General features: G+C 37.1%; 1 protein-coding gene across 2 annotated transcripts in view; it reads left to right on the forward strand.

Moving 5' to 3' along the window:
• Positions 1 to 26,407, forward strand: part of git1 (G protein-coupled receptor kinase interacting ArfGAP 1) — a 39,244-nt gene extending 12,837 nt beyond the window's left edge. The window contains exons 7-21 of one of the 2 annotated variants that reach the window (XM_052106626.1): positions 2,563 to 2,657; positions 2,760 to 2,802; positions 3,262 to 3,288; positions 5,595 to 5,643; positions 7,695 to 7,767; positions 8,424 to 8,521; positions 10,725 to 10,836; positions 11,005 to 11,132; positions 13,820 to 13,972; positions 14,736 to 15,020; positions 18,349 to 18,426; positions 18,516 to 18,595; positions 19,284 to 19,448; positions 19,543 to 19,606; positions 23,759 to 26,407. In XM_052106626.1, the coding sequence (XP_051962586.1) occupies positions 2,563 to 2,657; positions 2,760 to 2,802; positions 3,262 to 3,288; positions 5,595 to 5,643; positions 7,695 to 7,767; positions 8,424 to 8,521; positions 10,725 to 10,836; positions 11,005 to 11,132; positions 13,820 to 13,972; positions 14,736 to 15,020; positions 18,349 to 18,426; positions 18,516 to 18,595; positions 19,284 to 19,448; positions 19,543 to 19,606; positions 23,759 to 23,974 (1,666 nt within the window). In that variant the 3' untranslated portion in view covers positions 23,975 to 26,407. The remainder of the gene's footprint in view (positions 1 to 2,562; positions 2,658 to 2,759; positions 2,803 to 3,261; positions 3,289 to 5,594; positions 5,644 to 7,694; positions 7,768 to 8,423; positions 8,522 to 10,724; positions 10,837 to 11,004; positions 11,133 to 13,819; positions 13,973 to 14,735; positions 15,021 to 18,348; positions 18,427 to 18,515; positions 18,596 to 19,283; positions 19,449 to 19,542; positions 19,607 to 23,758) is intronic. The other variant, XM_052106627.1, reaches the window with a different exon arrangement.
• Positions 26,408 to 27,362: the final 955 nt, after the last annotated feature.

Consider the following 27,362-nt stretch of genomic DNA (forward strand, 5'->3'; position numbering starts at 1 on the left):
AATCACTGCAGACTATCCCTGACCATAATCCTAGCTCTAAATTAAATCTTGTTAAAATCATATTCATAATAATTTAAAAAAAAACTTAACTTTATTTATGAATCATTTTTAACTTTGAAGATATCCCTGGATGTAGGGCTGGGCTGAATGGTGAAATATATTGTGGGGACAGAATAAAATGTTAACCGGTAGAGATTTTTCTTTACGTCTATGTTAGGGATGCACCGATACCATTTTTCTCTTCCGATATCAGAAATCCTGTATCGGCTACCAGATACCAGTGTTGTTTTTTTGCATAATCAGTTTAGAATATCTTTACATTATTGTGTTGAACTAATTGGGTGTGCTCTTTAATATGTAAAGAAACACAAACCTCTAACTACACATTATTTCAATATAAATGCAGTTTTCATTCACACAGTTATTTTTTGGAACCTATTAAATTTAAATATTGTTATAAATTGTAAACAAATGATGATGATAATAATAATAATAATATATTATAATAGTAATTTATAGTAATATATCTAAATCGTGCACCTTTAACTTTTAAACCCTCGTGCTTTTATTTTGACATTCTGAAATCTCCAGGAAGGTAAGTGTGTCTGTTTTTAGCTTCTTATTCTATTTCTGGTAAAAAATAAAATTAAAAAAGCACCTTCAGTGACATTCTAAATGCATATTGTAAGTGAACTGAACTATTGAGCATCTACATCTGAGAAGTTATTCGTGAGTAGTGCTCAAATGTTGCGTAATGTGTGAAGGCTAAAAAAAGCCGCAAGTGTGTATGTGTGTAAACGGAGCAGCACCATTCAATAACGCGCTGGAGCTGCACATGCATTTTATATATTTACTTATTAAACACAGGCTTTTGTGATTCACAGAGCTATCGCATGTCTTCAAGTGGCTTTGAATAAAATGCATGAGTCATATGAACCGCTTTAATGGTGTTTTTATGGTTCTTTTATGTCATTTTTTTGAGCTTGACAGTAACAAACATGACTAACATACAGTATCGGATTTGGATCGGGCTCGTCGGACCGTTCCTAGTATTGGATCGGTGAGTCCCTAGTCTATATCGCGGTATGTAAATATCTGAATGCACAACTCTCCCCCTGGCTGCGTGTGAGACTTATAGCGAGAGACAAACATGGAGAAAGATGAACAAAGATTCTCCAAATCAAGTCAAACTCTGGAGAACAAAACATTTTTTTTACATTTAAAGGCACTGTTTGTGCGGGAGAGATAGTTAGTTTATGGACATGTCTGTCATATGTGTGTTTGTTGTCTTTTAAGTTTATCATTAAAAATATTATTTATATTGACAAGCCTGTTCTCGCCTCCTCCTTTCCATTGACTGCTTTACAGCTTGTTAATAATACGCTGCGTTCTCCATGATGCGTAATGGATACTCCGCTAAAAGCCTCGCTGTTTATGGTGTTGCTGATGCCGTGAAGCTTTCCTCAGGAATTATTAAATAAAATGCACCTTAGCTAACAGTGGCAATAAAGAAGCTTTCCTCAGGAATTATTAAATAAATTGCACCTTAGTTAACAGTGGCTATATAGTTGCCAAAAAGGTTTGCTGTGTTCCGTGGAAGGCTAAATTCAAAACAAATACCTGACGGAGGGGTTTGCTCTAGAATAAAAAAATGCTAATGCTTGGATTGAAAAATTATGCATAGAAAATAAAACAGATAAATTATAATTATTTATTGATTGGGAATTTCTTTCATTGCAATGGACATGACAGGTGTTCCATTAGGCTGCTTTATTTTTTCAGAAGTTTTTGAATCACTTTTCATCTAAATAGATGTAAATGTAAGCTATATGCTGATCTTCATGTATATCTTTAGCAACCAATATCGATATATGTGGGTTTGAATCCAGGGTGTGCTGAGTGACTCCAGCCAGGTCTCCTACGCATACAAATTGGCCTGGTTCCTAGGGAGGGTAGAGTCACATAGGGTAACCGCCTCGTGGTCATGATTAGGGGTTCTCGCTCTAAATGGGGTACGTGTTAAGTTTTGCGTGGATCGCAGAGAGTAGCATGAGCCTCCACATGCTGTCAGTCTCCGCATTGTCATGCAAAATGAGCCACGTGATAAGATGCACGGATTGACAGTCTCAGAAGTGAAGGCAACTGAGACTTGTCCTATGCCACCCGGATTGAGGTGAGTAACCGTGTCACCACAGGACCTACTAAGTAGTGGGAAATGGCCGTTCCAAATTGGGAGAAAAGGGGATAAAAATATATATATATACTTTTTTGCGTATCGCCCACCCCTATCACATGGATATTTAATTTAAAAAAATCAAAGGGACATTTTGTCACATTTAGCAAACTTCTGGGGACTGTTTTGTCTCTAATGTATTAAGTAAACACAAAAGGAAATTAGAAGCTCTATGGCCCTGATCTTCTTCCAGCTGACTGCTAGCTATGAATGTAGTTCACATGTCCACTCATAACATATTTTGAGCAAATGAGATGATGTGTATTCATTCATGATTTATATTTGATGGAGGTTTGGAGTATGGTTTATGTGTAAATATGCTCTTGCAGGCAAGCAGGACATGTGGAGCTCGCTGAGCGCTTGGTGGAGTGTCAATATGAGCTCACGGACAGATTGGCCTTTTACTTGTGTGGCAGACGCCCAGGTGAGCTAACAACTTTATATGCATGGTATAGCAGACTGAAGTGACCCCAGATGAGGATAACAACAGCAACATTGTGTTTCTTTTGTGTCTGTGTTTTTGCAGATCACAAGAATGGACATTATATTATCCCTCAGATGGCAGACAGGTACATTGTGTGTATATGAGTGTGTTTTACTATGTCTGATTCATAATAATTATGTGTTTAAACAAATAATAACTTCAGAGCTATATTTATTCCCTGTCATTTTGGATGCTGTGCATGATGTACTCCACTACAACCTTTTCCTCAGTGCTGCCCATACAGGGTAGACACAGTGTACTAAGATCAGTTGGCAGCAGGTGTATTTGAGTGTGCTGGCCAGCAGGTTGCGCCATGTGGTCAGTCAGATAGCGTTAGGCAAAGAGTGCCCTCAGTCTCTATAGAGCAGACTGCCTCAAAAGCACCACAGCTAAACCCATCTTAACCTTATTTACTGCCCAAAAGGAGTGTTGAAATTGGATCTATCCCTTTTCTTTCTCTCTCTACCTATCTGTCTTCTGCTTACCTTTCGGTCTCGCTCACTCGTTCTCTGTTTTCTCCATCTTGCTGCGCTTTTGGAGGCAGAGCTCGTCCTAAGTGCCCGACGCAGAGGTATCTCTCTCTTCTCATCCCCCTCTCCATAAACCCTGCTGTCTTTCTTTCTCACATGGCCTTCGTCTGAGTGTGGGTGTCTGGAGGGATGAGGCAGGAGTCTGAGAACTCAGTCAAGATCTGATCTGAATTAAAATGGTCAAACTTTGTTCAATATCCCTTCCTTTCCGCATTTAAAGTCAACATGAAAACAAAACTGAACCTATTTACTTACATAGTACATGTACTGAGGGCCTTTACCATGAAGCATGTTGAACAAACTGGGTTACAGGATTGATGTTGAGTTGACAAAACCAAACTAATCCAATCAGGGTTGATTTGGTGCCATGACGCTGCTCATTAGCTTTATCTGTCAACTCAGGGATTGATCCTGAGTTTAACATTAGTTCACAAGCACATGAATTTATCAACTGGATTTGCCTCTCCGATGAGGGCTAATCATTATGAAAATATAAAGTATTTAAATATCACAACAAGATGTTGTTATAAAAAATGAAAATGCAATTACACTGCACAAGAGATCACCATGAAATCATGAAGTATTAAAACATAATTTACACCGCGCAATCACTGTACAATTATGAAGAAATGAAAGACATTTACTCAGCAAAAAGAAACACAGTGGCTGCTACAAGAGCTCAAGAGGATTGCTGGAAATAAATTCTGAATGTGATAAAAATATAAAACAGCTGATATATCAGTATGTAAGTAAATCCATGTAGGTCCACTACAAGAATGCAGGCTTTAAAACTTATAATTTATATTCATTTAAATTGAAAGCTTAATATAATTTTATACCATTACAAGTTATTTTAGGATGATCATTATATTTATAATATAATTATATCCACATTAAAAAGTGAGCACTCGGGATACTGTTTGCATTAATAAGATTTTTTTTTAAAGACGTATTTTTTGTATTGCTTATGTTGATGAAACAATGAGGTTTGGGTGGCATTCATCCCTTTCTATAGCCATCTTGTGGAGTGATTAAGCTTTTTTGATTGATTATTATTGGCAGGTCTTTCATTTATCCATCTTAATAGCTGTTTTATAAATAGCCTAATATTACATTTTCATAGATATCTTATGGCTAGATGAGGTAAATGAAAAACTATTATATATTTTTTTAAATACAATACTAAAAACAGCTGTTTTTAGACTTGAATAAATTATTTAATATAAAGATTTGATTTTGTGAATATCTTAAGATTTTTTCTGTAAAGTGTGCTTTAAAGAGTCAGCGGGGAGTGACAAAGTGCGTCAGAGATGTGAGTTTACTCAACTGATTGGTTCAGTATTTGTTAGTGATCTGTTACCCAGAACAAAATGTGCTAGCAGGTTAGCCTTGGTGTGTAAGTTACTATGGCGATGAACACCGGTAAAGGCCGACCCACTTTCATGGTACTTAAAATCCAGAGTTGACATAAACTAAAACTTACCTGGCCATCCATCTAAACCAGCTTTATGGTATAGGTCCTTGCTGTTATTGTACACGATTAATTCGTGCATGTTATTTCAAATAAGCCTTGGTAATATTTCATCAAAATGTATTGTTTTGGTACACCTCTGAAACGATTATCCTTTTTGGTTGATGTCTCAATAAATACCAATGGCCAACTAGCTATTTTGGCTACTGTTGTAGATATTGCAGCCTTTTTAAAACCTTTCCAATAGTAAATTCAGTAATGCAATGCCAGATAGCATTTGATAGCATTAAACAAAGATAAGTGGATTTAAAAAATAATCGTATCTATTTGCATAGATCAAGATGATCTGGAGGGTCAACGTCACCTTCAGTGTCAACCTTCCCACCAAAAGGACTTCTAAAAATATGGCAGTTGTTTCAGGAAGGGAGTAGTCATCCACAATAATACTGCAAACTTGGGTCTTGCTCCATTTTGTCATCAATTGTCAACTTTTTACAACCCAATCAATTCACGATAGATAAAATCAAGCCCTTGCCTACAATATTTTTTGTTGTTTTGTGCCACTTTATGTTGACTCCATTGCTAATGATACGAAATGTAACAACTTTATGCTGTAATTCACAATGACTATTCACAGACCATCACAATGACTATTCACAGACCATTAGCTGGCTTGCTAGTAAATTAGTCTTTCAATTCTGTATAATTGTAGATCCATCAGTGGTCTCCTGCCTCTTCTCATCTTTTTTGTCTCCCACCCCTTATGGCATACTTCATCCATCCATTCATTCACCTACCCATTTCCTCTCCTCATCTTTCTCTCTCCTCATGTGCCTGGCATAGTTTTACTCCTTTTGTGTCTTTTTCTCTGCATAGCCTGGACCTCTCTGAACTGGCAAAAGCAGCTAAGAAGAAGCTTCAAGCGGTGAGTGATGCAGGTTGATGAACTGCTCAAGAGAATTGCAGATATCACATTATACTTGTCCTAACTGGGAATGCCACTGTAAAGCAACAAGTGATGCAACCTATCTATTCCATATTAATGAGTTATGAGATTTTGTTGAAATTTTGTCATTAGCTTCGTTTCTATTTCTTTTTTGGTAGCACTGCCCACATTGAAATCTTATTAGTCCATACCCTGCTAGTTATATTTTAAACATTAAATATGCTCTGATATGTCGTGTCATGCAGCATTTATACTTTCAGTCTAGACAGACAAATTGCTTGTCACTGGAAACTTGTCGTGTCTTGATAAAACGTGGTGTAATGCCTTGTTTATACCTTCGCTTGGCACCGCAACGTGTCCTGTGCAAGCAGCTCTCGTTGGCCCGAGGCATTTATATTTGACATGCGCCACAGTCGCACATTTCTCCTAATGACAGACAGCAGTGCAGAGAAAATATCAGCCAGACTACTAGCCAGAAACGGCAGTGAAGAAGCGCTTTGCAGAACTCTACATTTACCTAGCCAGGTATGAAAATAATAATTTAGGTTCACTGGTCATATGCAAGAGGTGAATGAACTACAAACACTTAAGAACCAGTAGTAGGCCTTTTACAAGGCCTGTCTGTAGCCAAACTCAACCGCTTAAGTTTACAGTTAAGACATTAGTGTTTTATATTTTAGAGCCTATTCAAGATGATGACTTTTACATTTAAAATAATTGTATTCATTTCAATTACATTTAGACATGCTAAAGATACACGTTTTTGCTTGTATCATCTTGGAATTACAGGTATACCTAGCGGTTTTAGTTGTCATTCAATCATTCAAAATCAGTAGTTTTCAGTCACAGATGCCACTGATTAAGCTTAGAGAGTTGCGTTCCCATTTACATGGACTGTGTAACCGCCTTTCTCTACTCCCATATACACGAGGCTTGGTCAGTAAGCAGCTTTCGCCACAGCAACATAATTTCCCTGCAATGCTTGTGTAAATAACAAACATGACATCTGAGGAAGACTTCACTATTTTATTTTACCTTGATGCTGTATTTGTTTCCTTAACTTTCTATTGCTATCTGCAGCAGAATTGCTCTGCATTAGTGGGGTTCCCCTCTTTTGTAAAACTTAAGCGCATATAGGAAAATGTGAGAGACAGTCAATATTTTATATTGGTGTGCATAAATGGGTATACTTTATAGAGTATGTGCTTTTCCCACTGTACTTCCAGAAATGTTGAATTCTTTCCAAGAGTAAGTGTCGAATAACAGGACGGTTACTGAGATTAAGCGAGTAGTATTTGGCTGGTCATGTGATTTTAACATGGCAGCCCCCATGAGGGGACCCTCTCCATTTAGAATAAAACAGCTTTTATAAAGTGACTGATATGAGTCCCAATCTCATGTAAGCGGTAATGATTTTATACATATTTTTAAATACATATAACATTTTTGTTTTATAAAATAAAAGTCCTGAGTGCACCTTTAATATAAACAAATTTTTTACACCATATAAAATAAATAAGCTGTTAATTTATATATATTTATATATGCAGGCACATCTTCCCTGACCCTTTCCTTGAATTCGTCCAATAGGGATTGAAGCACCGCACACAAAATTACAAAAATTACCATGTGCATGACTGCACAAAACAGAATGTCGTGAAGGCTAGGTGACGTCCACAGTGATTTTATGTACACAAACCCTAGCATACAAGCAGACTCATCAAGTATAAACAGGCTTTAGCCAGATTTAGATAGATTTTTCTTTAAATTCTGTAGAAACATTTTATAGAAGCTTTGAATATTTGAAGCAATTCCCTTAGCCTGCCTGTTTTCTGTATTTATTGTCTTGTTGGATTGTATTGATGTGGTTTGTCTGCTTCCTGATGTCTTTCTGATTTTTGTTGATGGCTTCCTATTGTGATACGCTGTTTTGCTATTTGCTATTTTTGCCTGGTTTTTCCCTTGATCTTTATTTTAATGCCACATACTGATGTGTATGTGTGTGTGTGTGTGTGTGTGTGGGGAAACAGTTAAATAACCGCTTGTTTGAGGAGCTGGCTATGGATGTGTACGATGAAGTGGACCGTAGAGAGAATGATGCAGGTAAGACACAACTCTCTCTCCCATTTGTTCCTTGTCCTTCTCTTTTCTTTCCTTCCAAAGCTCTCTCTGTCTTTCACTCTAATCCTAATGTAGCTATGGAATTGCATGGATGTGTGGGGACAGTTGTAGCGTGTCCCTGGAGACGCTGTGATCAGTGCTGTATAAACACTGACTATAGAAGGACTTTAGTGGTGCAGTCAGCCTGTAGAGAAGGGAGGGAGAGAAGAGACGCTTAAAGGAGGGTGAAAAGGAGTGAGAGCGAGGGAGTGCCACAGGAATTCTCTCCTCCTTTCTCTTTGCTCCCTCGTTCCTTGTTGTAGAGGCAGAAGAGGTAGTAGCCCGCTGGGGTGGCAGACTGAGACTCTGTTGGTAAGCACGGCTGGGTGCGAGGCAGGGGGAGACATACACACAAACACACACAAACACACACACAAACAGCAGGACAGGGGCAGATTCTTACTATTTGAAAACATATTCCAGCAATGGTGCTCTCAAAGGCTGAACAAGGGTGTACCTCAAGGCTATGTCATTGGACCGTTCAAGTTTGTATTTTTGTGTAGTTTTCTTTTCAGTCATGTTTGTAATGTGTGCATTCTGAGATTACTTATTTCAGTCCAAAATATCTCACCATCTCTCTCGTTTTCTGTTGCATTCAGTCTGGCTGACAACTCAGAACCACAGTACGCTCGTAACGGAACGGAGTGCTGTCCCCTTCTTACCGGTTAACCCTGAATACTCAGCGACACGCAACCAGGTAATGCACACACATACAGCATTTTGTTCTTGAACTGCTCATGTTGACATTGGGGGTGTGCGCACAGCAAATGCTTGAAGTATGTTTGGGAGGAATTGCTCTGTCAGTCAGCCTGAAAATGTGCCCAGATGTGAGCGGTGGACCCATACACAAGGGGACAGCAAGAACAGAGTAGCTCTGTTCCAAAATCTAGTGGACTGCAAACCTAGACAGCATTTTAAGGCACCAATGTCTCACTCCTAACGCAAAGGCTGCAAAAGATAGGCAGCATAATAATGCTTAGGGTTTAAAGGCAGAAATGTGAGGCTTATTCTTTTATAAAAGCACATTATTGTTTGAGTTGTAAAGTTGTTTGAAGAGTTGTTTTAAGGTTTACAGCAGTTCGTCGTAAATGGCAATGTGATTTTATATTTCTTAATACATAAAAGGTATGTATATATGTATAGCCAGAAGACATATTGTTATGTCTTGTGGTTATACATTTGAAACTGAGTATTTTAACATTTACAGACCAGAACCATTCACTTCCATTTTAAGTTCCTCGCTGTAACCAATTATAATTTATTTATTTATTTATTTATTTATTGTATGTAAAGGAATGGACAGGCCGAAATAAAAATTTTTGGTAATCAACATTGTGCCACAAATATGTTTTATATTATTATTATAATTGAGCTTAACTTGTATACTGAATATTCCTTAACATCTTTTACCAGTTTACCCAATATCTGTGTGTACTATGTATTTTATGCTTATTACATTTATGCATTTGGCAGACGCTTTTATCCAAAGCGACTTACAGTGCAATTATTACAGGGACAGTCCCCCCGGAGCAATCTGGAGTTAAGTGCCTTGCTCAAGGGCACAATGGTGGTGGCCATGGGGTTCGAACCAGGGACCCTCTGATTAACAGCCCTGTGCTTTAGCCACTACGCCACCACCACATCCCAATAAGCATATTATTAGAGTATATGCTTATTAATTTGAGGCCTATGTTGAGTGTTCCAATTAAGTTGGTATGGCTTGGAAAGCAGCTGCCTATGTAGGCAGTAGACAGAAAGACACCTCACAAGTTTTTGGAACAGAGCTAATTTTAGAAGAGGGTAACTGAAAAAGTGCCAAATAGAGATGAAATCTTGGCTGCGTTAGCACAAGAAAGTAATAGAATCAAAGGGCTAAAAATAGAGTTTGTGACTGTAAAAACAAATGAGGCTCAGGTCTAGCCAGCAAACCAATGGATAGAGTGAAACTAGAGAAAGATAAAATACTGAAAGATGTTTTCCAGCTGCGTTACTGCAGCAGACGTGCAATGACTTCCTTTCAGTGTTTCCAATGGCATCCTCATCCCATTACATCTCTCTCTCTCTCTACCACTGCTTTAAATAGTTAATTTATACAGCAAGACCACTAAATGCACATGGGGCATATTTCCTGCTGGCTGATTGGCCAGGCTGAGAATTTCCTGTTCTTGCGTATAAATTAGGTTTGGAGAAATGGATGGAGAGGAAAAAGGGGAGGGCACAAACACACCCAGTGGTCAAGACTTGTTCACACTGCCACATCAACAGTTCACTGTTCCAGCAGACAGCGTTTTTCCAGCCTTTAAAATGTCCAAGTCATTTTCTGCCAGACTGAGCTGTTCTGTTATAATGCACAGTGGAGTACAAAAGTTGAAACCAAATGTTGGATTTTTTTTTTTTTTTCATTTTAAATCTGTAAAGATTTTGTTGTTTTTAATATTTAATTCTTCACTATTTTGGAATAAGCAAGCAAACGTAATCAAGCAAATGTGACATTGCACACATTGATGTTCTTTGGATCATTCTGAAATCATGCTGGGATAACATGGATCAGGTTTTGCACAAACTCCAGGAGTCCATGCCAGCTTGAGTGTTTGCTGTGTAAACTGTAAGGTGGCATACCAAAATACTGAGAAATTCTAAAATTCATGTAAATATTTCAGTTCAGCTTTTCACTCGAAATGCTATTCTGATCATATAATTTGTAATAAAATTAATGTTGTATTAAATTAGAAAAGAACACAAAATAAAAGCAATTTAACCTGTTCTTTCAATATACTATACATTACATACAATACAATTATATACAATATTTGTATATAATTGTATTGTTCTTCATGTCTTTCAAATTTACCTTAGAATCAAGAACATGTGTTTTTTTTGTTGTTTTTTTTTTTGTGTAGGGGCGACAGAAATTGGCTCGCTTTAATGCACGAGAATTTGCCACCCTCATTATCGACATCCTCAGTGATGCCAAGAGACGACAACACGGAAAAGGCTTGACAAGCCCCACAGGTGAAACGCTAGCACTGCACTTATCATAAACTCAAGAACATTTAATAAAACAGCTTCAGTAGAAAGCAGAATATTGATAGATGTCAGAGCTGGTGCAGTTTCCGTCCCTCTGAATTTTTTCTCTATATTGATGATGTTATCTTTGTTGTTTGTTTGTTTGTTTTTCAGACCCTCTGGATCTGAGCCAGACAGACGATGACCAGCACGATTATGACAGCGTAGCGTCTGATGAGGACACAGACAGCGAGCTGACTGCACAGAATAACAACAACACCCAGCGAAACAACAGGGCCAAGGTGTGGTAAACAAAATCCTTACTCTGGCATTTAAGTTCAACAATTTAATGGTAAACACTGGGTGTTTCCTGAGAAAATGATCATAGAACTCCACCTAAATATAGAGCAATGCTTTATGTATTATTATTATTTTATAAGTGGGGATTTATGTCTCTCGTTCTTTCATCCAGACAATCTCCATCATTCTATTTGATGAAGCCACTTTGATGAGTGGAGAAATGTCCATATGACAAACTTTAAAGGGATAGTTCTCCCAAGCATTAAAATAGCCATATTTTAGTCACCCACATGTTGTTCCAAACCCATATGACTTTCTACTATGGAACACGAAATGAGATGTTAGACTGAACGATTAATCTCAGTATCTTTGCATCTTTTTTTATACAAGTGAATGATGACTGAAGCTAAAATTCTGCCTAACATCTCCTTTTGTGTTCAACAGAAGAATGTCTTAAGTGTTTAGAAAAACATGATGCTGAGAAAATGTTAACAGAATTTTCAATGGTACAGAAGCTAGTGTTATCATGTCCCAGCATGCACTGCTAGAGAGCAGCAGCCCTGCCTCATATTTGTAGAATGACATCATCCCCTCTTCGGGACTGTGATCAGTGAGGCTATTGTTCTGCAGCTGAAGACAGGAAGCTGAGTCTAAGCATGCTCATATAACAGACAGGAAGTGTCATGTGTTGGAGAGCAGAAATTAACCCTCGTATTCCTCACTGTCTGAAATATTAGCTCTAGCAGCACTATGTTGTACTTTACTTAAAGGAATGTTCCAGGTTCAATACAAGTTAAGCTTAATCGACAGCATTGTGGCATAATATTGATTACTACAAAAAGTGCAGTAAGACAATTTTATAATGGAAGTGAATGGGGACAATTTATTAACATAAAAATACTTATTTTTGTATGTCTTGTGGATATACTTTTAAAACAATATGTGTGTAAACATGATTTTAGTGTGATAAAATCACTTACTAATCTTTACTGTTTTAGTCAAATTATAGCCAATTTTACAACTTCATAAAAATGAAGATTTAAACAAACAAACTCAAATGAAACACAAGTTTTAACAGAAACATTAATGTAAGTGGTTTTATAAAAGGATAAGCTTAAACTGTATCTCTATAAACCCTACAAAAATTGGCCAATTTCACTTCCATTGTAAGTGCCTCACTGTAACCTAAATTTTTTGCTTTTATAAAAAAAAGGAGGGATGAGTTGAAATTATTTTATATGATAATCAACATTATGCCACAAATGATGTCGACTGAGCTTAACTTGTATTGAACCCGGAATATTCCTTTTTAACAATTATTTGTTTCAATTTCGAAACAGTTGACACCCTTTTTAAACAAAGTCAGTCCAGAATCCATTTAAAAGTTTTTATTAAAATGGATATTACACATCTTTGTTGTTTTACCTATTTTTTTTATATTTTAACCTGGATTTCGCCATGAATATAACCATAGAAGCTGGCATGACGTTACAGAGCAACAAACAAAACAGTTGATCGTCAAGGGTGTTTTTCGTATTTTTTTTAGATCATTGAATCTCATAATGATTTGATTAAAGGGTTAGGTTACCCAAAAATTAATATTGTCTCATCATTTACTCTTCCTCATGCCATCCTGGATGTGTATGACTTTCGTTCTTCTGCTGAACACAAATTAAGATTTTTAAAAGAATATCTCTGCTCTGTAGGTCCATACAAAGCAAGTGAATTGTGGACAAAACTTGGAAGGTCCAGATATCATAGAAATGTAGAATAAAAATAATCCATATGACTCGTGTGCTTAAATCTATATCTTCATAAGTGATATGATAAGTGTGTGTGTGAGAAACAGATCAACATTTAGGCCTTTTTTTCTTTTTCTTTTTTTTTTTACTATAGATTCTTCTCCCTGCCCAGAAGGTGACGATATGCACAAAAAATATTAATCACCAAAAACAAAAGAATGGGAAAGTGCAAGTGGAGATTTATAGTTAAAAAGGACTCAAATATAGATCTGTTTCTCACCCACACCTAGCATATCCCTTTATAAAGGCATGAATTCAACCACTGGAGTCTAATGTTCTACTTTTAAGCTGACATTAAGAGCTTCAAAGTTTTGGCCACCATTCACTTTCATTGTGAGGACCTGCAGAGTTGAGATCGACTTCTAAAAATCTTCATTTGTGTTCTGCAGAAGAAAGTCACACATCTGGGATGGTGTGAGGATGAGTAAATGATGAGAATTAAAATTTTTGGGTGAACTAACATTTAGCATTCAGTAAGTTTTATGTTTTTTGGAGCTCATATACATTTCAAATGAATGGATGAAATTGTGTGAATCGATGATTTGTGACATTTGCGTGTCTGTTTAATGATTTCTCGAGAATTATGTAATAAGTTAATACTAATTAATTGTGCATGTTAAGCCAAAAATTACTATTATTATTGCTCCTGCTTGGGGTTTGAGCAAATCCTTTAGCCCAAGCATTAAACTTTGACATGTATCCTGTTCCACACCATTTGTGCTCACAGTATCTTTGAGACTTTAAGGGCTCTTTTGGCCAGTAAGCAATGACCCAGAACACCCTACAACCATATAGCATCGCTCTAAATACACTCAGAATATCTAAGCAATTTAATTCTATTTAACTGTAGATTTTGATTTGATTGGTGATTGTGTTGTGTGTATTAGAGCATGGATTCATCAGACCTGTCAGATGGGCCCATCACATTACAGGAGTATCTGGAGGTGAAGAAAGCACTGGCTTCTTCGGAGGCCAAAGTTCAACAACTAATGAAGGTCAACAACAACCTAAGTGAGGAGCTAAGGAGGCTTCAGAAGGAGGTACACCAAACCCTGTTTTGAGTTTAATATTTAATGAGCTGTTTGCTCTTGTTTTGAAAATTTAGAACATGTTTACATATCAATTTATTGTTACTGATCATCACTATGTTTGCTGTGTGAATATCCCAATGTCATTCTGTAAGGTAGAATTTTACACAGAGAGAGATGGAAAACTGATGTTATGAAATGCTTAAAGCTGAAGTGTGTAATTTTTTTTGTATTTAAAAATGTTCTTAATATGTAGTAACCAAGTCAGCCATATGTAGGTTGATTCGCCGAAAAGTGTAAACACTGTGGCTCTGTAATCAAAGCACTGCTCTGTTTATTTAAGCATCCTGACCAGCCCGACTTCACAACATTGGCTCATCCAGTGGAACCACTTTGGGGCGGGACTATCTGTTTGACGACCAATGGCAGATGGGAGGAGCTTTCGAGAAACTTCACAATCATTATTTTTGAAATTCAGTTTAGATTTTCTTTACATGCTTCAGCTTTAAACATAAGCAGACCATCATGCAAACTGAGCCCAAACCTCATCAGACTAGCGCAGACCTGTTTAATTTAACTATCATACACCATATCATACTAAGAATGAAGCCCTTCCTTGTCTAGACAACCTTAAACTCCCCGCCCATCAGAATAACCCCATTTTAATGGCCCTAGCATGACGTAGCCTCCCATACTGCAACTGTTAGTGTTTTTTTTGGTCTTTGTGTATATGAATGTGTGTGTGACTCCCGGTGATGCCCCTCCACCCCTGTAGATCACGCGGATGCAGTCGGAGAACAGCGTGCTGCGGGGGGCCCAGGCTGGAGCCGGGGGCAATCTGACCGGGGGTGGTGGCCAAGGACTGTGGCCTGGTGGGGTAAGGGGTACAGGAGGTGGCGGAGGGGTTGGCGGAGACTCCGGCCTAACAACCCCCTCCTCCAACCCCCTTCGCCGGGATAGACAAGCCTTCTCTATGTATGAGCCTGTGGTGACCACCCCCAAAGCTCTTACCCCAGCCCTGGACCCCCTGACTGGCCGCCTGCAGCCTCTCAACCCCTCCGTAAGTGTGAGCATAAGTGGCCGGCCTGAACTTTTTAATCTTCCTTTCCTGTCTGGGGGTGTTCTTTTTCTCCCTCTGTTAACCTGAGCCCTCATTGGTGTGTTGGTGTGCTGCTTCTGCTTCTGCTTCAAAGTTGTCTATTCACCACTCACTGCTTGCTTACTGCCACCTTATGGCCAGACAGGAACAGTACCTGCTCTTATTACACTTTAATTTTTCAAGAAATTGGCTGCGCCACAAAACTTATTGAGCTGCCTACATGATGCTATTTTTTGGATAACGTAGACACCGTTTACATCTGATATTAATATTGGTTTCAGATGCTCTGATAACTGGTGGGCAACCTCCTAAATATAAGTGTAAATGGGGTGCAAACTATTTAGAAGACCACCTTGCTTACTTGTATCTGACATTGAGATAAAACAAGGTGTTTATACCATGTGTTCACATGAAACATTTTGTTGTTTTTGCATGTACACGTTTCTCTCAGCACTCATGAATGTGCAACGGACATCAAGATTTTCACTGAAAAATTAATTAAATTGTGTGTTGTTTCTCACAAAACCAATTGTATGACTTCAGAAGACTTGCAAGATTATGCACAAATCTGATGGACTACTTTTCTGATACTTATGGGTCAGTTTGTAAGCTTTAAAGTGATGCACTATCCACTGTAATTGCATTGAAATGACCACCAGCAATATTCATTTAAGAAGCTCCTTTTGTGTTCTCTGGAAGACAAAAGCCTTATGTAAGCCTGTTCTAACAGCGATCATTTTAGATAACCATGTTTATTGGGCGCTTAAAATTCCAACCACATTTTAATGCCCAAATAAGGAAATTGTAAGCGATATATACCGATCAGCCACAACGTTAAACCACCTGACTAATACTGTGTAGGTCCCCCTCATGCTGCCAAAACCGCACCAACCTGCATCTCAGAATAACATCACAGGAGATCAGCAGTTACAGAAATACTCAAACCAGCCCATCTGACGCCGACGATCAAGGCATGGTCCAAATCACTGAGATCACACTGTGTTTTCCCATTGTGATGGTTGATGTGAACATTAACTGAAGCTCCTGACCCATATCTGCATGAATGTATGCACTGCACTGCTGCCACAGGATTGGCCGATCAGATAATCGCATGGATGATTGTTTGTGCCAGATGGGCAAGTTTGAGTATTTCTGTAACTGCTGATCTCCTGTGATGCTATTCTGAGATGCAGGAATATATAAAATCATATATTCCTATTTTTTTATTTTATTTGAAGTTAAATATGTAAAATGAGTTATTAGAAATATGACAAATAATCGTCATAGCCTTAAAACAGACAATTAATCATCATAATTTCACTTATTTGTTTGACAATTAATCAAGTGAAGTGAAAGTCAAGTGAAATTTCATATTCATGATAGCCCTAGTCTTATGGTTTTGGAACAACAAGGGTGGATTGAATTACAAAAGTGCTTGATCAATATGCAGTAACGCTATGATGTTGATTTAGTGCAAAAATTATATGAACAATAATGCTTTGAAATTAAGCAATTAATCATGCCCCTGACACTTACGTACATTCCGTATTTACATACAATAAAGCAATTAAAATTAGATGTACCACCTTAATATTTTTGCAATTCTGTGAGAGTAGGGGACAGTTAGTGCTCTAGCTTTGTAGGCAACATGCCTCATTAAACCAACGAGCAGGCAGCACAACCATCCACAGACGTACTTTTGCGCTCGAACAGCTGGACCACCACAACAGAATGCATTTTTTTTACATTTTAAACTGTTTAACTTTACAAAGCGCTTTTGACTAGGCACACTGAAAACTAGTGTGACACAGCACATCCAAAATAAAATGCTCAAAGTGCAAAAATGCAAAAAACAAAAAAGCCAATTGAAAAAGCACAGAGAAGTATGTCAATAACAGGGTTATGTTATACAATTTGGAAATAAACTATATTTTGACTATATAACGGCACTTTTTGTAATGTCTAAATGCTTGTCTGATTCCACAGTATATGTAAATGTCATGCATTTAAATTGTATGAATTATAATTTTTATGTGACATTTTTTAATAATTATTATTACTAGATGATCTTTATATGGGGGCCTAAACAACAGGCCATTTGTGATTGGATAACCCAAAACGGATGTTAATCCGAGGTTTAAACGGGTCAATAAGTGAGCCAAAATATTTTATTTTGATTCACCAAAATGCTGACTAGGTTGGCAGCTCACTAGATTTTGTGACACAGCTTTGTGGATTGTCTATCTAGCATAGTATCATAGAAGTGGCATGAATTGCATTATGCCATTCTAGAAATGTTTGATATGCCAAGAGAGTCTCTCTTTGAGTGGTATGCTTGTCTTGTGCTATTTGACTTGTCTGGAATGTTCAGATATGTGATTGATTGGTTACCTGATTAGTGGAACTCCAATGATTTGAGGTGCATGAAACATGTCAAATGCTTAAAGGAATATTCAGAGTTCAATACAAGTTAAGCTCAATTGACTGCATTTGTGGCATAATGTTGATTCCCACAAAAAATAATTTCGACCTGTTCTTTTATTGCGGTAATCAACATTATGCCACAAATGCTGTCAATTGAGCATAACTTGTATCGAACCCATAATATTCTTTTTAAAGATGCGATTTCTCATAGTGACTGCCTCTGTAATGTATAATTACCATTAGAATGAGCTGCTCCTGACAGCACAGAAATAGGTATGAAATGTAGTCTTCTGTGTGTGTGAACATTCGTACATCTGTTGGATGTAAAATTCTAGTCTCTACCTCATTTTAATCTGCCTTAATTGCTTTTGGAATTATGCAAATAGCAAATGCTTTGGTTATGCAATATCCCATTTTTGGGCTATTGCTGACAGTGTGGTAAATACTTACTTTGTTTTATTAGCCTTGGTTAATGTATTTGGGATGCACCTTTGGGCCTGTTTTATTAACTGCACTGTTTTTATTCTAAGTTATTTGACGTGTGAGTGTCTATTTTTAGAGGCTTTATTAGTTTAGAGAAGAGGCTGTATTATTGCACTGTTAACTGAGTTTAGCTCATAAGCTTGAAGTAGACGCCTCCTGTTCTACATCTGCATTATCTAAAACTTCTACACTAGGTTATTTGTGTCTAACAGAGTTACGGTCATAATGTAACAGAATTTCTGTGTGAATCACTGCAGATTTCCTTTCCTCTAACAATGCTCTGTTGAAAAGACTGTCAAAGCTTCTCTTTTCTCTTTCATTCTTGTTGTTAACCATCTATCAGGTTTTCTTGTCATTTTAATTTGATTCTGATTGTGTTCAGGTGCGAAAGGGAGCCCCTGCAGGTCCAACCCCCTACGGAGGGCCACACCTGTCAGCCTCTACTGAGGGACGATACAATGTGAGTGCCAGTCTCATTCACATGGGATTATGAGTGTATGTATGGGCTGTAATGTGTGACAGATCTCTTTACATGTTTGTCTTGTCCAGCCTCCTAAAATCGGAGAGAAGTATGGGAGCGCCACAGATAGTGACTATGACAACTCTCAAACTTATGACATCTCCCTTGGGTGAGTATTAGCTATGGTTGCATTCTTTACAAATGGCTGGGCTTTAATTGTAGATATATCAATATTTCAGTAGTAGCCTGACAACCCAAAACTTAAAGGGATAATTTACCCAAAATTGAAAATTCTCTCATTATTTACTCAACCTCATGGCATGTATGACTTTTCTGTCTTCTACAGAACACAAACGAATAGTTTTAGAAAAATATCTCAGCTCTGTTGGTCCATACAATGCAAGTGAATGGTGGCCAGAACTATGAAGGTCCAAAAAGCATATCAAGGCAGCATAAAATTTATCCATATGATTCCAGCTGTAAAATCTATATATTCTGAAGCAGTGTGATAGGTGTGGGTAAGAAACGTATATCGTTTGTGAAGACATTGATTAAACCATGGAGTCATATGGATTACTTTATGTGTTTTTTGGAGCTTCAAAGTTTTGGTCACCATTTACTTGCATTGTGTGGACCAACAGAGCTGAGATATTCTTCTAAAATGCTTTGTTTGTGTTCAGCAGAAAAAAGAAAGTGATACACATCTTTGATGGCATGAGGGTAAATAATGAGAGAATTTTCATTTTTGGGTGAACTATTCTTTAAAAACCCAAGTAGGGACAGACCATGATTGAATAGAATGTGTATGTATATAATTCTATGTATTAATCTATATATTCGTTTGTGTTTTTCGGTAGCATGGGCCGCAGCAGTGAAGAGGAGAGTAGGGGGGATGCGGAAGAGAGAGAGTGGGATCCTGACCCCACGCTGCCCTGCACAGAGGATGTCATCCTCAAGACAGAGCAGGTCACCAAGAACATCCAGGAGCTCCTGAGAGCTGCACAGGAGTTTAAACACGACAGGTATGATAGACTGTTACCTGTCAAGATGACTACCTTTACAGAGAGATTACAGACAGGAACTAATGAAGACAAAAACATCTTTCTTTCTTTGCAGTTTTGTGCCATGCTCGGAGAAGATCCACTTAGCTGTGACAGAAATGGCTTCTCTCTTTCCCAAGGTAAATGAGGCTGCAAATGCATCTTCAAAGTTCTTAAAGACCCACATGAATTCTCTTGAAAAGTGTAAGTGTTTTCTGTCCTGTGTTTAAGTATTTTTCTATTGAAACAGGAAGTTTAGGTGGGACAAATAGAAGGGCGCATCCCTTTTTAAAATGGCCACTATATGGCTTTATAGTGTTGTCACAATACAAACATTTCAGTAGTTGGTACCGATACTAGTCAAGTTTCATGATACTAATTTTGATATCACAAAAAAATAGGTTATATGCTATTGAACATACTCATTTAACTTTTACATTTCAATGTAAATAATAAATTAAAAAAAATAGCATGCTTCCTTCGAGTGTTTCTTAAGTAAACATAGCTTCAAGTTTGTTTTAGTAGGACCCTATGAAATTTTTTTTTCTTCATTGCTTCGTTCTTACATTTTTTTTCCCCAAATTCCACTTTTTGTGGTTTTAAAGTTTAATTTCATCATCAAAATTGTCTAATCAATTTAATCTAAACTTTCATCAAATGAAAATACAACGTAAATTCACAACATAATCTAAAACACAACATTGATCTTACTTTTGTAAAATAAAGTGCTGCACAACAGACATTTACATTATAAATTAAAATGTTGAAATCGTACAAAACACCAGCACTCTGGCTTGTGAGATATACTGTAGGTTCAGCATAATAATAATAATAATCAAATACAATTTAATAATTACTAGTAATATATATTTCTGTTATATTTTCTTTATTTCATGCATCAAGCTTTTATTTTGAATCAAACTTTTATTTTGACATGAAGGCTTTTCTGGTTCTGTGTTTATGATGGTATAAGATGTTGATTATATATCCCAGTGTGATTTTTGAAGTGCAACTGCTGTAATTAATTATATAAATGTTAGTGCTGTCAGTCGATTAACATTTTTAAATTGAGATTTATTGCATAGTTTTTTTGTAATTTATCGAAAGTGCTTAAATTTGACACTATATATCTGGGGTCTGGCACAAAGAGGGGTAACCACTGGCATGCCAGCAATGGCGGAGAGGAGTTGACTATTTTATTTATATAAATCCTGCAGCTGCATTCCAATCTACATCTTGATGTAATCCCTCCTCATGATCATGCAGCATGTTTTCTTGAGCTGAATGGGAGGCTAAACAAAAAGTTAAAATGTAACAAGACTGTACTATACCCAACATGCTTGTGTAGTGCGTTCAATCCATTTGCGCATCGCAAACCAGCAGCGCTTCATTATCGCTTTCACTTTAATTGTGCAGGAAACGCACCCGCTTTGCTTGGGTAAGGCTGCGTGGATGACGGCCTGCATTCCTTGTTTCATTTGTTTATTGCTTTCAGAACAACACGTCATGTAATAAGGAAAACACCACTATTAATCCTTGAGATTTCCAACCCAGCATACAGGTACACCCTCCTTAAACCATGGTCACACTCAAAATTACATTCAAAGATTTAAAGAGGAAACATATACCCACATCATGGAGTTAAAAAATCTAAAAACTTTTGCAGGTGCAATTCATCGAAAAGGGCTAAATAGATCGACTTGAGATGTACGAATGGCTTGCACAAACAGCGCGAGTCTCATCAGACGTTAATAGTGTTTATCCTCCTATTCAGCTCATGAAAACACTCTGCGTTATCATGAGAAAGGATTACATCAAGATGTAGTTTGGAATGCAGATCAGGAGCGAAAAACTTCATATAAATAAAATATATTTTAACATGCACCTCTCTCACTGTTGCTTGCATGCTAGTGATTACATGATTACAATGACATAATATATAAAAATCAAATAAGCTAATTTGTGACATTAATTGTGTTACAGGACAGGTCTTACAGTATTTCATTAAAGCAGTTTCACAAGATGCTCTGTAAAAGTTCAAATGCAGGATCATGATTTTATCTTAATCATCAGGTTTTGCACAACATTTTCACTCGGAAAAATAAACAATTAAATTAGAAAAGTGGACTCAAACTTTGGAAAATCAAAGAAAACAAAACAATGTGATTGTTTGTACATCAAATAGGGATAAGAGGTCCTTTCTCCATAATTGTATCACTAATACGGAAGCACTGGTGTGTGTGTGTGTGTGTGTGTGTGTGTGTGTGTGTGCGTGTGTGCGTGTGTGCGTGCGTGCGTGCGCGTGCGCGTGTGCGCGTGTTTTTGTGATTTACGAGGACAATTTTGTAAGTTACAAATTAGTAATTACAAGGGTATTATGCTATAAATGTGATTTATGAGGACATTTCTAGTGTCCCCATAATTCAAATCGCTTAAAAATCATACTAAACAATGTTTTATTGAAAAAGTAAAAATGCAGAAGGTTTTCTGTGAGGGTTAGGTTTAGGGGTTGTGTTAGGTTTAGAGGATAGAATCTATAGTTTATACAGTATAAAAGTCATTATGTCTATGGAAAGTCCTCATAATGATAGGTAGACCAACGGTGTGTGTGTGTGTGTGTGTGTGTGTGTGTGTGTGTGTGTGTGTGTGTGTGTGTGTGTGTGTGTGTGTGTGTGTGTGTATTTATCACTTTTGTGGGGACCAAATGTCCCCATAAGGATAGTAAAACCCGAAATGTTTGACCTTGTGGGGACATTTTGTCGGTCCCCATGAGGAAAACATCTTATAAATCATACTAAATTATGTTTTTTTTGAAAATGTAAAAATGCAGAAAGTTTTCTGTGAGGGTTAGGGGTAGGGTTAGGTTTAGGGGATATAATATAAAGTTTGTACAGTATAAAAACCATTATGTCTATGGAAAGTCCCCATAAAACATGGAAACACTGTGTGTGTGTGTGTGTGTGTGTGTGTGTGTGTGTGCGTCGGTGTAATGACTCTGAGCAGACACATTACAAAGATTCCATCCTTCCAACAAGTGTTTATGCTGTATAAATGCGTTAATCACGATTAAGAAAAATGTATTTGTTAAACTTTGAAAAATAATCGCATATGTTAATGGGTTAATTCTGACTGCTCTAATAAATATAATCTGGAGGCACTCGTGCGTCACATTGAATGAATGTTCTGTCATCTTCTACAATAAGAACAGTGCACGTTGCTCATAAAATGTGTTTTGAGCGAATGAGTGGCTCGACACATTCATTTTGCAACTCGCAGTACTACTGGTACTGTAGGAACACTAGAAATCTTTTAGAAACACTAGACTGTAGAAATCTTTTCTATTTTAGTATGCTAATTGCTAGTTGGTTGCAGCTTTTTTAGGGAAAGGGGCATTCTCATTCTAGAGAGCATTTCATTGGACAAAAATATGTGCAGTACAAAATGTTAACAATATTTTTGCTCTGTTTTTCTGGAAGAAACATCATGTAGCTCGCTGTACCCTAGCATATAGATGGTTTAAAAGCTAATCGAAATGGACCAAAAAAAAAAGAATCCAATTTTGATTTCATGGGGACTTAAACATAATCAGGCCCTCTGCCTCATTTAAGGGGTAGTTCACCCAAAAATGTATCATTTGCTCACCCTCATGCCATGCCAGATGTGTATGACTTTCTTTCTTCTCCAGAACACAAAGATTGTTAGAGAAATATTTCAGCTCCGTAGGTCCTCAATGCAGGTGAATGGTGACCAGAACTTTGAATCTCCAAGTCACATAAAGGGATCATAAAAGTAATCCATATGACTCCAGTGGTTAAATTAATGTCTTCTGAAGTTATATGGTAGTTGTGGGTGAGAAACATCAATATTTAAGTCCTTTTTTACTATAAATCTCCACTTTCACTTTCATATTCTTTCACATTCTGAAAGTGGAGAAAATAAAAAATAAGCATTTAAATATTTATCTGTTTCTCACCCAAAGTGATTTCATCACTTTAGAAGACATGTATTAAACCGCTGGAGTTGTATGGATTCATTTTATGCTGCTTTTATGTGCTTTTTTTGAGCTTCAAAGTTCTTGCCACCATTCACTGCATTGTATGTACTTACAGAGCTGAGATATTCTAATAAAAATATTTTTTTGTGTTCAGCAGAAGAACGGAAGTCATACACATCTGAGATGGCATTAAAGTAAGTAAATTATGAGAGAATGTATTTTTGGGTGAACTATCCCTTTAAGCTCTGTGATCTGACTCTAAATCTGTTTTTTGTTTTTTTATCGGCCTATTTCTAAGAGGCCAGCATTGGATGCAGTGCGCTCCTCTTTGAAGCTCCTGGCAGCCAGTGCCTCCCGTCTACAAGTGGAGTGTCGCAAAGCGGCTCCATCCGACACGTCAGCAAGCACGGTGGACTATCAGCTCCTCACCCAACAGGTCATCCAGTGTGCCTATGACATTGCCAAAGCTGCTAAGCAGCTGGTCACCATCACCACCCGTGAGAAGAAACAGTGACCCAACCTGCACAGTGGGGTCCGTCAGGCAGGGGATAGTCTGGCTGATAAAGGGACGAGGAGGAAGACACTATACTGAGAGACTGGTGGATGATGGAGAAAGGAAGTGACATATGGTAGATAGAAAAAGAAAGGTCCGATGGACCAGAACGTTGAATGTTAGAACGGATGAGCGTAACAGTGGGTCTAATGGTGGTGATGAACAGACGGATATGGCCACCAAGATGGAGAGAATGTTTGGGAGAAGCCAGTTGGAGCGGCCTGTTTCATAACACTCCTGTTCATCTTTCTGTTCTGTGTTTTGAGGATTTTCTTTCTTTGACACATCTAAATACAACAATATTTTGTTAGCACACAGACGACTACCGTCGTGTTGTATTTCACTGTCACAAATACACAAGCACTCCTACCCTCATCTGGAGAACCACAATCTTTCCTTCTGTATCGATTTCTTCTTTCTCTTTCTTCTCTCTCACAATTCTTTTTGTGTTTTTAAATGCTGCTCCATTGGCCTGTTTCTCTTGGGACAGATGTAATGACTTCTAAACGAAACAAAACGAAAAACACTGGAGTTGTTTTAATGTTTATGACTTTTGTTTTATATTATTGTTACAATTATCATTGTCCTTTTGATTTTTGTCTTTTGATAATCTGTTTAGTTTTTTAAGTGGAAATCATGCTTAACAGGGTGAACAATAACCTGCGAAACTTAAGCAAAACTCTCCCGTCCTCCAGTGTAATAACACTGATTCACTCACAGTGTTTTACTATGTATACTAATTTTGTTTCTCAAATGTGTTGAACACTAGCCAAAGGAACAGAGGTGGGTGATGACTACAGTTGCGGATCCCTCCATTTTCTTCTAGCACAAAGACAGCAGTTGGGGTTAATGTACAGAAAACGCCCTGGCGGAGAGGCAAACAGCCTTGCTCCTCTCATCTCATTTCAATCCCTACATTAGTGGGTTTGTTTTCAGTTCAATGCAAATGTGTTAGCACAATCACCACGTTATTTCCTCTCCGGCTTTTAGTTTGGGAAACGAGCCATTTTATCAAAGGCCACCACTATTGGACATCTCATCTTTATTTTCTGCACATAAACTTCATTGACGATTTTAATGGCCTTCTTCATGAGCTTAGTGGAGTTCAGACTTTTTAATGAGGACTCTTCCATTCAGGTGTGTGTGTGTGTGTGTGTGTGTGTGGTTTTTTTGTTTTAAATTTAAATTTTTTTTATTTCAGAATTCATGCCTCATGCTTTATAATATGTCCTGTTTTTTTGTTGGTTTTTTTATCAGAATGCATATGCGTAGTTTTTATTAATGTAAAATGACCCTTGTTATGTTCTATAAGCTACAACCATGTGAATGTTGATGGTTGAAGATGACCACTATCAATGTTCTCTTCACTTACATTTCAGTTGCAGTCATAAGAAAAACAACCACTGCATTAGAACAAGTGAACTTCTGTTGGAGATCTGGAGTTAATGCTAAACTCCTTTTATTTTCATGGGAGAGGATTTAAACTGGAGCTTCCAGTATATATGCTTGCACCGATACAATTCTTTATGAAACTGAGGCTTGATATCACATCTGCATTCAAGCACCATCAAATTTAGTATTCAATACAGTTACTTTGATTCTAGAAACCCATCTCATGCTGCAAGCCTTAAAACTCCTTTATGCATGTTCTTTTACCTCCCCACCAGCCTTTTTAAGTTAAGCCATGTTTTGTTCTTGCCTTTTGTTCTTATAACTTTTCAATATGGGGTATTGAATGATGTTAATGTCCCCTAAAATGTGTCCAAAAGATTGTCTGAAAATCTATGATCATTGCATTTGCACATCTGCTAGACTGACTCTATAAGCGTCTGCTGTTTCTTTCATTACTCAGTAATTACCGTATGTGAATGCATTTCTTCCACACTAGAAGCACACCGTGAGTACATGTGTGTTGGATGTTTAAATGTTTTATTTTTCCTGATTTTTAGTTTTACACTAAATATGTCAGGAGGATCACTAGGTAATGGTTTGCTATGTAATGTTATTGGGAGAAAGACCTTTCAAAGTGTCAAAGAAAGAGGTCATTCTTAAATAAGCACTACATTCAGAAGTGTATGGGAGAGGGAGTCATTGCACACTTTATAGACATTGCATACTTTGCTCACAATGCACGAGTAAATTAATTTCTTTAAATAAATTAATACACACACAGGACCACTCTTCTGTAATGCAGTCATTCTAGTAGTTGCACTGTACTTGTAATGACTGATTTTTCTGATATCACACAGCTCTTACATGAGAGATCAGCTGATGGGAGAAATTTGTTAAGCAAAGGTTACCTGTAAAAAAAAAGAAATTAAAAGTGAAAACCATTTTAAATCGTAATAACGACTAAGCTGTACATTTGTAATAAATAAATGAAACTAAAATTGTCTTCTGTGCAATATTCTTTGCTTTGGTTGAATCAGTGGAATTTTTGCTGAAGAGCAAAGATCTGCATTAATGTCCATTTGTATTTGGCTTTTTCATCTGGGGTTTTGTGACCCTTATCTTAGAATAAAGGTCATGACCTTAAATGAGAATGTTATTTTTTTAAATATATCATAGAATATGTTTATTAAAGTAATTTGTTAGTAATTTGTTTCAAAGTAACTTTCTAGTTACCATTTTATTTACAAAAAATAAGTATATATATATATATATATATATATATATATCAGCTTGTGGTGTTTATAGTTATATATCTGCCTTTATTTGATATATAAAAAGTAATTGGCAAGTTACTTTATCACATTTGTTTTTATTTTAAACTATTTATACAGTGAAGTAAATTGTTAGCTACTGTACAGCATTTATAAATAAAACAAATTACTTGATATAGTAAAAGTAACAATTTTCTCTGTTGTATGGTAGCTAACAATTCACGTTGCCACATATTAAGTAACTAGCAAGTTACTTTGAAAAATAAAAAAGTGACTTGCAAGTTTCTTTCGTATATAAAAACTAGAAATTTACTTTGAAAAAGTTCCTTACAAAAATTAAAGTAACAAGCAAGTTACTTTGAAACATTAAAAGTAACTATCATGTTACTTTGATATATTAAAGACACTAGCATGTTTGATTTATAAAAAGTAACTTGCAAGTTTCTTTGATATATATAAAAGAAACTAGCAAGTTTGTTTTTTGGAATTTCTCCCTTTTTCTCCCAATTTGCTCTTAAGTCCTCGTGGTGGCATAGAGACTTGGCCGAGGTGGCGGAGAATGAAACTCATCTGCCTCTGCATCCAAGACTGTCAACCTCCTTAAGCGCATTACCACGGAGACATAGCGCTGTGTGGAGGCCCACGCCATCCACAGACAAAGTCATTATAGCAATCAGGAGGTTACC

This window comes from Xyrauchen texanus, chromosome 36 (assembly GCF_025860055.1).
Source record: "Xyrauchen texanus isolate HMW12.3.18 chromosome 36, RBS_HiC_50CHRs, whole genome shotgun sequence".
NCBI classification, from domain to species: domain Eukaryota; kingdom Metazoa; phylum Chordata; class Actinopteri; order Cypriniformes; family Catostomidae; genus Xyrauchen; species Xyrauchen texanus.